Source organism: Penicillium arizonense, assembly GCF_001773325.1.
Source record: "Penicillium arizonense strain CBS 141311 chromosome Unknown PENARI_contig012, whole genome shotgun sequence".
NCBI lineage: Eukaryota > Fungi > Ascomycota > Eurotiomycetes > Eurotiales > Aspergillaceae > Penicillium > Penicillium arizonense.
The window spans coordinates 592,274-608,642 of NW_019173289.1; the positions used below are offsets into that span (position 1 = coordinate 592,274).

Here is a 16,369-nt window from a genome sequence, read left to right on the forward strand (position 1 = left end):
CACGCCACTCGCCCTAATAGCGTGGTTTGTGTTGATCTTTGGTTGGGATAAACCGACGGAACTCCGCGTTCCTGAGTAAACACAATACAAGGGTTACATTCCATCAGTTAATAACGTGGAAAATTAGCCGATATACCTCATAAGTAAAGTGTATGGGGGCGTGGAGATACCTCAGGATCATTAGGCAGCGTGTTTGTGGTCGTTCCTGGTTCCTGGTTCCTGGACGCGTCAGCCTGTACTCCAATTACATGGCAATGCCGACAACAACAAAAGCGTGGGTTCATACGACACTAATTCTTCAGCTACGCGAGGTCTGGAGACGCGGAGTCCGCCGGGGCTCCGAGAAGCTTGTCCTATCTAAGCTTCTGCCGAGCCGATCTGCTTGCAATATGAAACACTTAAGGATCACAGCCAATGAATTTCGTGTATTCGCAAAGTAGCATACATCCATGACTTTATGCAAATAGGGATAAAGTCATGAAGACTAATCCAGCAAAGTGCGCCTGTTCCACAAACCGAGACAGGAACAAAACGCAAGGGACGCCATAACCGAAAAGAACAGAAAAAGTCACGACTCCAAGTACCAAAAGCTCCCTTGGAAGTCAACGTCCAGCGTCTGTACAAATGTGCAAGCACCAGAATCACCAATTAATAAACAAAATCATTTCAAGCCAAATCCTTCGCTGTTAACAACTGCATCAGAGAGCAGACGTAGGAATTTATCTCGTGAAGAATAGCGGTACAGACCCAGCGTGTTGAAACACGTACGTGCAATCGGGTAGCGGGGGGAGTCATCTCCAAGACAGGCAAGCCGGATGCTGAGGCTCGTAGCGCCCATTGCGGGGATTCGATCGCTGCCGGTGACGAAAGATAGGATCTTGCGCTGCTGTTTTGGTGGCGCACTTTCAAAGAAATCCCAGAACCACTGTACCACAGGAACTGACTCTGGCTGTGCATATGACCAATTGTCATATGTGGCTACTGCTCGAAGAGAGTTCACATCGAGTGGCTCATCAGAACCACGGACTAGTAACTCAATCTCTTCTGGTCGGAACAGCGATAGTGCATTGCCACCGCAGACCGTGAAGAAACCCCGTTTAAAGGGTTCAAACTGTCGAGCAACGGCGGTATCTAGCAAATAGTGCACGTACAGATCCACGAACTCACGTCGGTTGGAGTTGGTCACCGGTCGGTTCTCGCCTCCTGCGCAGAGCGGAACCGAGATGTTTTCTCCGTAGCGGTCAACTTGTGCGACGAAATCGTAGCAGAAAGTCTCTGCAACATCCCCTTCGAATTCAAGTAGGCCTCGAAGTCCTTTGGCCAAAACCGGTCGATACTCAGCAAGATCTTCCAGTGTGCACTTGAAGCTCGAACGCATAGAATTCGCAGGCTGTGGCCCGCTGGTCTGCGGTGCCGACGCCAGTAGCTTCTTGAAAGCAAATGGCGGGAGATCAACGTCCAAAATGGTAGAGTTGTAGATGGCGAGCCCAAGTAGAACTCCAACCAAGAAGAACTGTTCAGATGACTCAAAGCAGTAAGGATTGAAGTAGCAATATTGCGAGTCGTCATCATAGATGAACAATCCATGGTGCGGATCAAAGACCTCTCGAACCAACAATAGGAACCACTCTTTCCGCAAACCACCGGCATCAATTCCCTCTTCGCCTGAGAACTCGATCCGAAGACCCTTTTTGATTTCTTCTTGGCCGGAACCAACAACTTCACTGACACCTTTAAGGCTGTCTTCAACCAGGCACTCGCGCCGTACCTTCAGTACGAGATACTGACTGACCGCCCTGTGATTGAGGATGCTATTGAAGAAAGCCTCGCGGGCTTTGACTTCCATTTGACGGCGTGCGTCATGCTCCATGATGTGAATCTTTGCCCAGATACTGAGGAAGAATGGGTATTGGCAGAACGAAAACTTCGAGCTTCGAGACTCCCAGATCTCAAAGTCTCCTATCAGATCTGAATAGTCCAGCAGTGTGTTATAGAACGCACTGATAGGGATCACGTGGCCTTGACGAGGGCCTGGGGCTTTGGGTAATTCAACGTGGCGCGGTGATCCATCGGATTTCCTCGAAGAGCCAGAAATGTTCGCAGTAAAAAGCAACGACATGATCCTTGCTGCAGCTCGGATCTGCCAGTCCTCGGTGTAGACTATTGGATCTTCGGTCTTCTTGGCAGGCTTCTTGTTCGGGCCCCTTCGATTTATAGCAGCATGAAGCTCAGCTGGAGTGTTACCCGAGGCGCTAGCAAAGCTTGGTATCAGGTCATCCCCATTTTGAGGCTTCTGGGGAGGTTTCCTTCCATGCTGTCGGCTCAAACGGTAGGTCAGGAATCCACCAATGAGCTCCACCAGGCGCTCAAAGTGGCCTATTGAGAAACGCGCAGACCAAGATACAAAGTAGTGATGGCAATCGTTTGGTAAATTGGACATGAGGCCCAATACTCGCTTGATGATTCCATAGTGGTTGGAGCTCGGTAAACGAGGAAGGGGTTTGGTTGAGTCTTTCTGCTTGCCATTTCGGGCTGTTGACTTTGGATATTCTTTTGGGTGCGATGGACGCCTCTCCTCGCGATGAGATGTTGATGTCGGTGCGTGCTGGGGATAAGATGTAGGAGACGACAGGATAGGATTCGCCAGCAGAATGAACAAGAACCTCGTGTCTTCTGGCTTCTTTAGGACACGGCGCGGCCGCTTGAGGAGGTTCTCAGTGGCCTTCAGCAGAGTCCGTTGTAGGTGCGAACGAGACTCGCTGATTTGTCTCCCAATGAGGGTCGGGTCAACGGATGCCCATCTCTTGGCTCGTAGCATGTCTGCCTCTGAACGTTGGGGGTCAGGCTTTTTAGCCGCCCACTGCTCAGCCCACGAACTCCCCGCACTCAAAACTAAGTGATACCATTGAGATACTTCGGCCCAATTGATCCGAGGGCTTCGTGATGACACCATCCGAGACTTGGGCGTATCCTTCTCTTTGGCAGAGACTGGGGTCTGCCCTTCGGCCTCAGCCCATTCGTTCATCCACCAAGTGGAGTTCTCGGTCAAATCTCCCAAAAGGAGAGTTTTGGCATCTGGCTCGAAAACAGGGGCATCCTGTGCTGGCACAGGCATTGGCGCTGGGTCCATCTTCATTTTCGGTGGATTGCCACTGCTGGCTGATCGAAGAGGTGGATGAGTCGTGAAAGATTCGTTGAGACAGTCACAGCCTTTGAAAGCAGCGATGATGGTATTCTCCAGCCGCTTGAAGATTTCCACTTGACTCTCTCGACTTTGAATATCAGGATGAGCAGACTGCGAACCGTCTTGAGGATGACGGTCTGGCTTCGGGGATGATTGAAGGTCGGAATTTGCGCGAACTCTGACGGGTGTGTCTTTTCCCTCCCAGCGAACAGTCTGTTGGGGTAGATGCATCAAGTTCTCCTTTGACGCGCCGACTCTTTCATGGTTGCTAGACTGAGAAGCACTGCGGCTACGAGAATCGCCAGCGCCCGGCACTGATAGATAGTTCGAGCCAGTATTGGAGGCTTGAGAAGAATCTTGCTTTGGCTTCTCGTACTTGTCGTCGTCCAGCGACAACCACGACCGAGAGCTCTCATCTAGAAGGCCTTCGAAATACGTGTTAAGACACCCTCCAATCATGCCACGGGTTTGATGGGCCGACAAATGGGCAACTGCAATTACAGATCAGTACATTATACGGGTATAATGGGACAAGAGTATTGGTAGTGAATACCTTTGCTTGGCGGCTTCGGCTGGGCCTGAGAGCCCTGCGAAGGAATGCCGTTGTGCCCCGTATCTTTTGACTCATGGAAATCCGGCTCAAGATCGGTAACCATCAAGCAATCGGTGCATCGGAAGACTTTCAAGTGTTGGGGCCACCGCACAGTAGCATCGCACGTCTGGCACTTGCCCTGGGCAAGATCACTGGCATGCCCTCCGCGGGCTGCAGCTTTCCGAGGACTTGACGACTCGGGCTCGATGGGGTAGGTAACATCGTCGTCCTCATCATCCGAGTCCCAAGTCTCATACTTGACAGCTGTCTTATCACGCTTTCGCCCGAAACCCGCGAACGGGTTGCTGATCGAGCGGTTGTGTCCTCGGTGATATGAATTCTTGGGCATGTTGCCAGTTACGGATGGTATATTGGGAGCATCGCGAGGCCGGAGCTGGCGACGCGAGCTACTTTCCGGGCCAGTGACTGGTGAAGGGTGTGGAGGATTGGCAGCGCTGCCAGAGGTCGAGATCGGAGGGATGGGCGGCAGAGGACGGTCAGACCAAGACGGCATGGAGGCGCATCGAACGGGTTATTCTTGATATGACGACCTAGTTCAACCACTCCAGTAAGGTATCCAGCTCGTGGAGCTTGTCACTTGTACTGGACACATGCGAGTCGGTGGACGGAGTTAGAGTAAGGCAGTCGAGTAACGGTAACGCAAGTTCAGCTTCTTTGTTCAATGGAGGACAAATCTGTGGCAGGGATGCCTCAATAAGCGTTCCAGGTCAAGGTTCACTAAAAGAGCAATCTCGCCTGAGAGTCCAATGGAAAGGTGAAGTTGCAGTATCTCATAGTCCCCGTGGACGGATTGGGAAAGCGCCGGAGAGGAGGTAAAGGTTCCTTGTGTGGCCTCAGGCATCAATGCCTATTTTTGGACAACCTGAAATCGCAGCTCTATTTTTGATATACTTTTGAGACAGTGTGCCCCTCGAGCTTTGAACAGGATAAAATAGCGGGTCAAAGGCCATCAATTGTGTCAAATGCCCATTAACCTCCAAGCCCCTGCTGGCGATCATGGCGATCCGCTAAGGTAAACTATCCGGCCCTAGGACTAGTACGGCGAGGTATTCAGCCAGTTCTCTCCAGGACTACGTCTAGGCCTGATTTATAGACATAATCACTACTCAAGACTACAATTTACGATCACCAGCGGCACGGAGTTGAACCAGTCATACTTCGTTAATAGGGGAATTTGAACATTTAACAAGATGGCTTTTTGGCTAACAACAGATCCGGAAGGTCTGCATTAAAGTTGAGCCCAGCGTGGGTGACACTGTCTGGGAAAGAAGTGTTCGGATAAAAAACCATATGCTGTGACCAACATTTTCCAACCCAAATCGCTGCAGAAGTGCATTACCGCACTTAACGGTAACGCCAGTAGCTCTGGGTGTTCTGGCGCTTCCAGGTGTGGCGGCGACCAGCCTTGGTGTTGTTGTAGCGGTGGCCCTTGTTGATACCACGGGACTTCTTGCCGGTGGCGGTGAGACCACGGGACTCGCGGTGCTGTAGAGGAAATTTGATCAGTAAAATTCTTTTGGCATGCAATTGAATCCAGAATCAAACTCACCTTGTGAACGGGAGCGCAGATCCAGTTGATGCGGGCATCACGACGGATGGCCTTGTGCTGGGGGTCGACGCAGATGACCTCGTAGTACTTGTAGGTAGAGTCCTGGTTGATCCAGTAGGAGTTCAGAACACGCAAGTTAGCAGCGCGGCGGCCAACACGCTCCTCAGCGGTGGACTTGAGAGCACGCTGGTACTTGAGCTGGTTGACTCCGTGGTTGGTGGGCTTGCCTATTCACACAATCACACATTAGTAAGAGTTTTCGACAATTTTTCAACCAGACCAAAAATTCCATCTGGTCTGTTTCGAATCAAGAGGAACATACCGTAAGTGGCACCCTTGGGGACGGGGCGCTTGCGGCCACCGCGGCGGACACGGGCACGGTAGATAACGTAACCCTGCTTGGCCTTGTAACCGAGACGACGAGCCTTGTCGGGGCGGGAGGGGCGCGAGGCACGGTGGATGGCGTTCAGCTGGCGGAGCTATATTATGCACTCTCAGCAAAGTTCAACGAGTGTATAGCAAGACACATGAGCCTTTAAAAAAGGAATCTCTTGCGTGCCACAATCATTTCCGCCGAATGAGTTTCGTTCGAGCCACCTAGCAATACCACATAAAACGGCATATCCTATGGCAGCGCACACGAGCGCTCGGCGGAGATGTTAGGCAATCGAGGGGCATGGGGTTTCTCTCACCTCCCAGCATCGGACGCGCAGCAGGAAGCGAATCACATCGGACTGCTTCTTCTTTTGGATTTCTTCCACGTACTTGAGGGCACCCATCTGGACGGTTCAATGTTAGATGAATGCACTGGCGGGATGAATAGGATGTTGCAAAAGGTGAACGTACCTTGTCGGCTTACACGAGGTCGTCGGTTGTCGTTGTCGCGAAAAGTTCGAGGAAGAAAACGACTAAAGGCAGAGGGTTGTGTGTGGGACGCTAGTGATTAACCGAGTGTGGGTCCACAGCCAATCACGGGATTGTGGCCTTGGAAGTCAGGCTCTAACCGAGATTTTTGCCTCAGGCCAAATGCTACCATACAATATGTGACCCTGCTACACTCTATAGTTGCATACTTTTGATTGAAAAAGTTCTCATCAAAGGAAGATGCTGAATTCATATGGTAAGGGAAACTCATCAAATGCTCGATCGCGCAAGTCAGACGCCATATTCCATGCAATCGCCACCAAAACCGCAATGCTAGATCAATGCAAATATACAACCGTTTCTTCATCCATCGCTTGTTTCCCTCGTTTCTTTCCTTCTATCCCAGTATAGGACCCATTGTGAACGTCTCTCGGAATATATTCCAGACAAAATATCAAACACCCACTCTGCGTTCATACGGAGCGCCTCGAAAGATGCTCTCGTTGAACCATTTCGTTGGTCACAGCAATATGACAACTTCCCGGCGGTAAAACACTCTTCTTGCATAGAGGACACAAACAGCTGTTCTCAATAAGGAATGGATCAATGCATCCTGAATCAAATATATGGCCACACGGTAGTTCACGGACCAATGACGATCCAGCGACAAAGTCATCGATGCAGATAGCACAAGTTGTTTGAGTATGGCTTAGTCTGTACTTGGCTTTTTGACACTCGTCTGTATCACCTTTCTCGGGTTTTGTGTATACTGGCTCCGGTTTCTTGAGTCCAGCATCGCCCAGATGGTGATGTTCGTTGGGAGACGACGGAGCGGTATTATAACCAGAAGCAAGTGTCACGTCGTCGTCCGGTGTATTCAGTCGAGTAATTGTTGTTTCTTCTTCTGGGTGGATCTCGAGATAGGTGTAGAGTGGCATTTTGTCAACCACCTCTCGAGGCGCCTTCATTGGAGTCATTGTCAAAGCTTCAATGTCGATTTGGCCGTCATTGATACGTCTCAAGAGGATATCTCTTCTCTTCCGTAATACAAGACGGTAGATGACGACCAGCAGCAGACTTAGTACCAGGACCGTTCCCGCAATTGCGAGAATAAAAGCCCAGAGACTCGGCATTTGTCCAGATGAGGATGTGTCTGTGATATATAAGTATACGATTTTTCAAAGTGATGGAAAGTTATGACATACCGATATCCACTCTAGCAAACAATCGATCGCTATTAGGCTGTACAGCAAATCCCTCGCTGGAGTTGCCTTTGGTGGTGATATTTGACCCGTTGTCCGAAAAGTGAGAGAGGTCACTTATTAATGTCGCTCCAGCTGCACCCGGGATGGCATAAACTGGGTAATTGTTCTCCATCTTCCACTGATTACCATCGTTGATTAACCACCTGGGATCATCTGACGAAGGCGGTATGTCGGTCTCATTGAGTGATGGTTGGAAAAAGATCAGCCCATGCGATCCAGCTTTCCGTGCGGCATTTAGATAGGATGAAGAGCACTCGGCGGTAACCCAGGGAGCGAGACCAATAAGGGAGTATCCAAACTCCGACACATCCTCATAACGGGTCACATTTGATGGTACAGACGAAGCTGTAATGTTGTTGCATGGATCTTCAGGCTCTAGACTCGGTACGAACAAGAGACCGGCAACTGACCCGCTATCGGGAATACCGTTGCTTGATATCGTCTGAACTTTGTGATTCAGAACGAATCGATAGCTGACATAGTCCTGTATAGCGTCAGAATTGGTCCTTCTCCTTGTGCTTCCCTGGTATCTTTAAAAAAGGGTACTCACATTGACAGTGGAGGTAAAATTTGAAGCGTGCCCGGGGCCTGCATAAAGCGAGGCCACTTTCCCCACCGTTTCATCTGGCGTATTTCGGGACATGCCTACAGTCGACATGGTATATAGAATGTTGAGCAATGGGCTCTCAGATTGTGTAAAGTAGTGAGAAGAGCTGATGCCCAGAGGGTTTGAGCGAGGAAAGAAGTCGAGATTGAAATGGAGTCAGGAAACGGCATTGTTGTATATTTAGGTAAATACAAAGTATAGGATTTGATCGATCACGGCCAAAAACCGCTAAATTGAGCCCTACAACGGAAGAATGCGAGAGTTTAATCGGGACCGGCACAAGAATGTGAACAACACTGGTCCCGACCACGAGGCAGGAGGCAAATACGCCTTTTCCCCAGGATCTGCGTTTCAGATTCAGAAGAAAACATCATAAACGAGCAAGAATGGCCGAGCGCGTGGTCATTGCTGTTCTATACTTTCCCGCATTGGACTACGCCGTTCGCGGAAGTGACGCTTATGGAAATGATCGCCACAGGCAACTGTTCAGTACAAGTACATATAGGAGTGCCATCGATCAGTTCATAAGCAGTCTGGGCATATGCTGGCAATTTATTTGCCTGTTCGGGTTTGTAAAAACAGAACTCACTTCGGGAGGCTCCTGTTTCGGAGTTGCCGCCAAGGCCATTCGGTGTTCTCCGCAGAATGTTCGGTCTATACAGATCCGCCCCAAAGCTCAAACGCCATGCACATTCTTGTAGGCTGAGCCATGTGTGAAATTGAGGCTTGATCACGAGTCTATATTCCGCACACTTCTAATGGAACCAACATAGAAGCTATACTGTGTGTACAGTAGTTCCCCAGATAACCTCGATAAAGGCGCACGTGATGATAAAGAACATGTCACGTGTGGTTTCGACCGCCAACATCGTCACCTGTTAGCTTTGTAGTTCATCTGTGACCTCGAGGATCTCTAGAACCGCGTCAGCTTCGCTTTGTGATAACCTCATAGGTGGCATAATCTCCTCTCACTCATCTTCATTTCAAGTGACCAACGACAGCATGCGTTGGTCCAGCCCCATCCATACCTCCTAGAATCACCTCTGTCGACCGATTTATCGTCTGATTGATAGCAAGTACCGCTGCGATCAATCCATCCCTTCCCTCTCACCGCCCATCTATCTCAAACAACATGCCTTCAGCATATAAGAGCAAAGGCAAAGGCCGCGACGCACGCCAGTCGCGCAGTCGCAATACCACTCCATCCAGCGCTAGTGCCCCTACGATTCCAGGACCTCCGCTTCAGAATTACCTGGAAAATGATGTAACCAAGCTCATTGACCTGGCTAATGGCCAGTATGCCGATGTATTGGACCTGTTGGCCGCGCAGAATATCCCAGATTCGAAAACGCTTGAGGCCTTAGTGGAACACCTGAAGAGCCTCAGTGACATGGCTGATGCTCGGGGTGAGGTTTGCAATGCGGGAATGCGGGAGATGTCTCAGAAGCGCAAGGAAGTAATGGAGGACCAGGAACTTGATCGTGAAGTCCGAGACCGAGCAAGACTGAAGCGCGAGACAGAAGAAGAGGATGATATCCACAAGGGCGGGAAGCTGAAAAAGCGGAAAGAGCGCGCAAGTGGGAAGGAGGAGCGTCCATTGACTCATGGAGCTCACCAGGTCGGGCGTCAGGATGGTGCTGAAACTAAGATTGAGGGAGGTAAGAGAACCAACTCGGCGCTTTATTTCCATCCTTTGTTTTCACTTGCGACTCACCTCTTCTCAACCCTCCATTTTACTCCATATTCCCCACTATTTCGACATGTACTGACATTTCCAGCGGCCTCACCAGCATCGAAAATCTCCAAGCGCGCTGCATCCGATGACAGCTCCTCGCTTTCACCACCCTCTATGATGTCTCCCAATGGTGTGACCACCGCTGGCGATGGTCCAGCCCCCCCCGGCTCCCCCGGGTCTGAAACCAGTAACGAGTCACACCAACCTGAGCCTGCCCCGGCTGTCCCTCAAATACAAGTTTTCGGTGATAATCCGCTGAAGTTTGACGACCCTACCATTTACAACATCCGCGATGTTCTCCCAGATATGACCGACGAAGATAAGAAAGAGATTTACAGCGTTGCCCGATTCCCCAAGAGCGACCTCGCTCACATGCTAGCTGGTGTTGCACCCGACAAGGACTTTAGCAACGCGAAGCCATCCAATCAAGTCAGCGCCAATACTTTCCTGACATACATTGAGCCATACGTTCGGCCTCTTACTGAGGAGGATATTGCCTGGTTAAGGGAACGGGTAGGTCAATTGCAACTATCGCCCTGCGACACAAGCTAACATGATACAGGGAGATCGCGTTACCCCATTTATAATCCCACGTCGCGGAAAGAAAAGCTATCGTCAGCTATGGGCAGAGGAAGATGGTGTATCCTACGATTCCAGCCAAGATGACAAGGATCAGCTTCCGTTGAACCAAGGTCGTGGTAGCATCGACACATTGACTGATGATAAAGCGGATACCAACGAGGTCTCCGTTGGGCCCCTCCTGAGCCGACTCTGCTCTCTTCTGCGTTACGAGCACCGAACCCTTCCCGACGATAATGCAAACTCAGCCACAAGCGACGGCGGCCTCGGCGGAGACGCAATGGAGCTTGACCAGCCGAACGGCGAACCAGAGAACAAGACCGAGAAACAATCACAACCTCCTGCAACAGCCTTCCGCGACGCCGATCCAAATGGCTTCAAGACCTCAGTCGCAAAGCTCGACCACGCCCAACTCGACGAACGTGCCAAGGCCGAGCTTCGATATATTGGATTCCTCGGCGCGGACGATAACCCAGACTACGACGCACACTACGACGATGAGGTTGCCGAACGTCTCCGCCTGCTACAAGGCGAGCTCAAGAAGCAAATTGTCACCAATAACGCGCGCAAGGCCCGTATCCTAAAGATCGCCCAGGAGCACATGGCCATGCTGGAATTCACCACCATTCAAGACGACCTCGACACTCAGGTCCAGCAGGCCTACCTCAAGCGCACCCGCACCATGGGCAAGAGCAAGAAGGGCGCTCAGGCTAAGCACCGACCCGGCGGTGCAGGTGGCGGCAGCCACGTCGCTGGCGCTGCAGGCGTGTCTCGTCCTGCTGTTGGAGACGCTGCCAAGATTGTTATGGACCGTCGTCGGCGCTGGAACGAGGCTTTCCTGCCTATCTTCGATGATATCAAGACTACGATTCCTTCAGAGGGAGAGTCGATCTTCGACCCGGCTGTTATGGCCGAGCATGAAAAGGCTGAACTTGAGAACTGGGAGGAGGAGTAAAATCCGTCACTTGACTTGGATCTCTCCTCTCCCTTGACTGGTCTTGTGTCTCTTCCCTTTTCTGTTCTCTAGCTGCTTCGCGGAGGCTTCTTTTTCTGATTCTTTTTCTTGCATGATACGATACGAATGGCATGACGGGCTGGCGGGCGTTAGCGGATACCTTCTTTTTCCTTTCTCAGTTCCACGGCCAAGTTAGATTCGGAGATCGGACGTGGTCTCGTCTGTGCTTATCAAGGATGGATGACATTGTGTTTGTCTGTATTCGCGCGAAGAGAGTAGTCTCTCTACAGCGTCGTATATCTAGCTGGTCAGATGTGACAATGTACCTTTATTCTTTAGCTTATTATTATCAATAAGTGATCAATCTCTTCACAGACTTACTCTGTATCTTAAATTGTATTTCGACCTCGATATCATGAGACTCATCGAGGGTATATATAACCAGTAAAACTAGGGGTATCGATCACAACCAAACACTGAAAAAGCAAAAGAAACGCCAACCTTGGAATGCAACACGTTATCAAACCCGTAACTCACCTCACCGATGCAGAATCAAAACTTCCCCAGGATACCTCTTCAACCTCGCCGTCAACTCCCTCTCACTAAGCTCCAACTCGGTACAAATCTGATCAAAACAATGCGTCCCATCAAGATACCTCTCCAAAACCCGATCATCAACCTCCTCAACCTCATACTCCTCAAAATTACCCGCACCAACCCCGTTCCTACTCCCACTAAAAACAGACCCAGGCCTCTCCCAGCTCGACTCCCTCCCAGGAAGAGGCCCCTCATCCCCAACACTGGAAACAGTATAGGGCGTCGTAGTCCCCGTCGTAACACGGGACGAGGAACCCGTAGCCACAGGAGTTGCCGTGGACGTGGCCGTATGCGTAGGCGTAGGCATGAAAGGAGAGCCCGCCGTGCGCGGGGCGGGCGCAGTGTGGCCGGTAGCGCAAGCGTATTTGTGGACGCGGTAGAGGAAGCCCTTTATTACGCCGAAGGTGATGAAGCGGCGGATGTCGATGTTTGCTAGGGCTCTGCTGTGTTGTGCGTACCATTGTTTGACGCTTTGGCCTTGTTTTAGGCTGGCGTAGAGCTCGACTAGGCCTACTCCATCTACTATAGCTGGTTTGTGGAGGGCGTTTGTTTGGTTGTTTGAAGTGGAGGTATCGCTGGATGAGGAAGGTGCTGGGGTTGTGCTGTTGTTATTGTTGTCTGTGGGGTCGTCTGTGTCTTCTGCGGGACCGAGGAGGGGCCATATTTCTTCTGCGTCGAAGCGAGAGTCGTCGCGGGTTATACTTGGGGCGTGGTCGGTTAGGGAGCTTGAGAGTGGTCCCGTGCCGCTGCCGTTTGTGCTGCTGCCGCTTGGGGCGAGGGGTGCAGGGAAGGATGAGCTTGGGCCTATTGGGAGGTGTGGTGCGAAGCGGAGGTTGACGTAGCGAGCACATTCTAGTTGCATTGCTTCGTCGCAGCCGATTGTTGCGCTGATTTGGGCGGTCGGGGCGTATATGGCTGCGAAGGAGAAGATGTCGAGGAGGAATAGACAGCCGTAGTAAAGGAGGTGGCGGATTGCACGGCAGGTGAGAGAGAAGTCTGTGTCTGCTAGAATGGAAATGATGCGGACACTGTTGACGCCGTTGATATGAGGGACAATCTGATGTGGTCAGTTATTGTGGCCCGTAGAACGAGGGCATCGATTCACATACCCGCTGCATGGTCAAGTCCCAGTTCTCATCCATAAAGGCCTGATATCGCAGGGTGAAAAGCGGCACATGCCATGCCTTGACTTGCGGAGGAGAGGGATAGATCGGGAACAGCTTAATGTTGAGAGTATTCAACTCATCTAGCCAGAGATTAGCAGCGGAACTGTGTATGCATTTCAAGGACATACCGATGGGAACCATGCACTCGCAGTAGTTATTCAAGTCCTCCATCAACATCTCACAGAGACTATGCACCTTCCCCTCCCCACTTCTGGAGAAATCACGGGATAGAAAGCCATTCTGCTCCTCTAGGCCATGCATCAGATCCGCTATCTTCTGTACCACACTCTTATACGTGCTAAAGTCGTCCTCTTCGGCGAGAACAATGCAGAAGTTGAAAATGAACTCATTGCGATCATATCGCGCCGACTTCATGCAAATTGGGTAGCCCAGGATACGGTATCCATTTGTGCAGACTTGCAGAAGGTTTCCGCAGAGTTCCTGGCGGGGGATCACGAAGAAGGAGACGTCGGAGAAGGTCAGGTAGAGTGACTGTGCAGGTGCCGTGGGGGAGGGAACGATGGCTCCATCAGGGACTTGGTGGACGACTTTGGGACCTGGAGATAGTTAGTAGTTGACAATGCATTGCAGGGGTTCACATACCCTCTTGCGTGTCGAATTTGCTGTAGAAGATTGCCTTGATCATCGTGGGGGTGCTGTCGCAAGGGGTTGGAGGGACACTGCTGGACCATGAGGCGGACTCAGTATTCAATAAAGCAGCGCAAATATCAGAGGACAATCAGACCCGGTCACATAAAGCCAGGGAGCCAGCAACAATGTACAATGTGAAGTGGCATGCGGAGATGCGGAGATGAGCTACGAGCTTATCGGGTGTTTGCTCTATTTGCATCAACGCTCTACAGGAACACAGTATGGAGTATGGAATGTTGAGCATTCAGATCAGATAGAATGTGCTAGATGAATAATAACTTTTGCCGGTTTCAAGTCCAAACAGAGCACCCGTAAAGAACAGAGAAATAGAGGCAAGGCAATGAAAGGTACGGGTATTAAGTGAGACGCAGATAGCCAAGGAAATCTATGCAGCAGCAAGAGACTCTTGTGAACATCGAAAGGGATAATGGGGAAAAGACGGGGAAAGTAAGGGAAAAAGAAGAAGGAGCCAGTCCACTTCAGACAATGATAGAGAGAAAAGAATGCGCCAGAAGAAATGCATACAGTTATAGCGAAGCCTTGAACAAGGGTCACAGTCAAGTCAGAGCAGTCATCGAGCCGTGCCAGAAGCAGGATTGGAGGTAGGTGGAAGGGCCGGGCTTGCAAGGATGTCTTCTGGCAGCGAGAACAGGTATGAATCAGGAAGAGACGCAGCGATCGACACAACACGAGCCCCATTACGATGGCGCTGAGTGCGCGTATCAGAGCCGAAGCTCAAGGGTTGGTTTGCACGAATGGCATGAACCATGTCGCCGTATCCGCCGCGTTCTCCAGCCTCCTTCAGCCATTGTTCCCAGTCCTCGTCGAGAGGCACATCGGCCCCTTGGTCGCGCGCAGCCATTGCGGCGAGAAGCCGGTTGTTCAGTGCAACACCGCAGCTCTCCATTTCCTCGTCACTGTATTCCTCCTCGACCTCGTGCTCTGCTCTGTCGGAGGAGTGAGTGCTCGGGGTGCGAGAAGCGCTTGGACGGACGGTGTCGTTACTCTGGGTCTCGATTATCTGATCCTGGTCCTCTGCCCTGCAGAAGTCGTCGAAGTAGTGGACCTCGATGGAGGGAAACGGTAGGGGTGATGCTGGTCGGATCGACTGGGCAGTGGTGTCCCGCACTTTGGTCCCTTCTTCAGCCTCGTACCGTTGTCGCGCTGACTTGGTCCCTTCCCATCGGCACAGGTCGGAGATCTCCTCCTCGGTTAATTTGAGCTCATCAAAGACTCGGAATAATCTGCGATGCCATGGGAAGCGACTCAGTCGCATGCGATGCGGCCCGTAGGAGTAGTCCAGCCCTGGGTATTGCGCTTCGATGCAGTCTAGCGAACCGTAGAAATGAGATGTCTCGACGCGCACTTCAGGGACGAGATTTCGGGTAATGTGAGCAGCAAACGACCCCGGTTCGTTTGTGCGAGGTCGTGGAAACGTGGCGTTATAAACGATCTGGGCCAGCGACGGTTTACGCATGTTGATGGTGAGAATAGACGCGAGGTGAGTGTGAGAAGTGCAAATATTAAGGAGGTCCCTGGAATGTCCAGGAATCCGGATCCCTTCCCCTTTGTCGGCAAGAAATGAGAGAGTCTCTGAGACTATGTTAAAGTGAAGTCCTCAGAGAAAAAAAGAAAGACCGATCAGGTGCCCAGCTGACGTTTCGGCTCTTTGACCCTTGAGGATTGGAGGTCTCACAGGCATGAACTATACACATTGAGACCTCTTAGAGGAAAAGTGAAGAAGAAGAAGGGAGAAAATCGGAAGAATGGGGCGTATATAACGCATGCGCTGGCAAATGGCTAGATCCGGTGTCCTGCACGGCCAGCTGTTCCGACTAGTACTCTCATAGGTACGGAGTACAGGTACGAACTACGATTTACTCGAACAAGATAGGTCAATACTATGCATTTCACTCTATTTAGACCAATAAAGATTAAAGATATTCCTCGTTTTTCTTTACTTCCACGTCACGTGCATATCCAACTCATCCATACATGGTGTGGACTTGTCTTTGCATCCCGTCTGACCTAAGAAGAGTGGCCATGTCGACCTTTGATGGCATTGTTGAAGGTGAGACCCATTTCTCCTGCGTCACTTCGGTGTTAACCGTTCGATAGAGTTTCCCGACATTCGGAGTGAGCCTTACTTGCCTCTATACGGCGATATCAGCTAAACAGAAGCAGTCGATTACTTTCGGAAATGCCCTGAGCGGCCTGCGCCACTGGCATGCTTTCTCAGCCATGTGCATAGTGACCATCTGCAGGGCCTCGAGTCGTTTCGAGCGCCGTTCATTTACTGTTCGCCAGCGACGCGCGAGGTATGTCGTATGGCGTCACTGATATCACTCTCGCTTACCCTCACTTAGGTATTATTACGGATTGAGCAGTATCCGCATAGGATGAACTTTAACAAAGGTATCCTGGAGTCACGCAGATTGCATTATAAACATCTCGCAAAACTTCTGGTATCGTGTTCTGAACTCTCTCGGTTGAAGCCAAAGCTTATCCTTGAACAGCGCCCCATCCCGTTGAATACTCCAACAGAGATTGACCTTACACCTCGACGACGTGTTAGGGTAACATTGTTTGATGCCAATCACTGTC

At 50.9% G+C, this 16,369-nt stretch overlaps 5 protein-coding genes across 5 annotated transcripts; 1 reads left to right on the forward strand and 4 right to left on the reverse strand.

The window, feature by feature from the left end:
• Positions 1 to 661: 661 nt before the first annotated feature.
• Positions 662 to 4,290, reverse strand: PENARI_c012G00549 (HECT-type E3 ubiquitin-protein ligase; the record flags this gene model as incomplete). Its single annotated transcript, XM_022632789.1, has 2 exons — positions 662 to 3,675; positions 3,738 to 4,290. 2 exons carry the CDS (start codon positions 4,288 to 4,290, stop codon positions 662 to 664), a joined length of 3,567 nt encoding a protein of 1,188 aa, XP_022487269.1.
• Positions 4,291 to 5,141: 851 nt separating this feature from the next.
• On the reverse strand, positions 5,142 to 8,133 carry PENARI_c012G06534 (60S ribosomal eL15 domain-containing protein; the record flags this gene model as incomplete). The annotated part of the gene is made up of 7 exons (XM_022632942.1): positions 5,142 to 5,282; positions 5,347 to 5,573; positions 5,669 to 5,825; positions 6,039 to 6,125; positions 6,861 to 7,363; positions 7,416 to 7,959; positions 8,026 to 8,133. The coding sequence occupies 7 exons, from the start codon at positions 8,131 to 8,133 to the stop codon at positions 5,142 to 5,144; spliced, it is 1,767 nt and encodes a 588-aa protein (XP_022487178.1).
• Positions 8,134 to 9,214: 1,081 nt separating this feature from the next.
• Positions 9,215 to 11,351, forward strand: PENARI_c012G08619 (histone acetyltransferase NGG1; the record flags this gene model as incomplete). Its single annotated transcript, XM_022632993.1, has 3 exons — positions 9,215 to 9,740; positions 9,861 to 10,330; positions 10,380 to 11,351. 3 exons carry the CDS (start codon positions 9,215 to 9,217, stop codon positions 11,349 to 11,351), a joined length of 1,968 nt encoding a protein of 655 aa, XP_022487283.1.
• A 538-nt stretch (positions 11,352 to 11,889) lies between these two features.
• Positions 11,890 to 13,760, reverse strand: PENARI_c012G05603 (nitrogen permease regulating protein NPR2; the record flags this gene model as incomplete). Its single annotated transcript, XM_022632914.1, has 4 exons — positions 11,890 to 13,005; positions 13,058 to 13,194; positions 13,243 to 13,671; positions 13,718 to 13,760. 4 exons carry the CDS (start codon positions 13,758 to 13,760, stop codon positions 11,890 to 11,892), a joined length of 1,725 nt encoding a protein of 574 aa, XP_022487353.1.
• A 576-nt stretch (positions 13,761 to 14,336) lies between these two features.
• Positions 14,337 to 15,242, reverse strand: PENARI_c012G01069 (uncharacterized protein; the record flags this gene model as incomplete). Its single annotated transcript, XM_022632800.1, has 1 exon — positions 14,337 to 15,242. The coding sequence occupies one exon, from the start codon at positions 15,240 to 15,242 to the stop codon at positions 14,337 to 14,339; it is 906 nt and encodes a 301-aa protein (XP_022487259.1).
• Between the last annotated feature and the right edge of the window lie 1,127 nt (positions 15,243 to 16,369).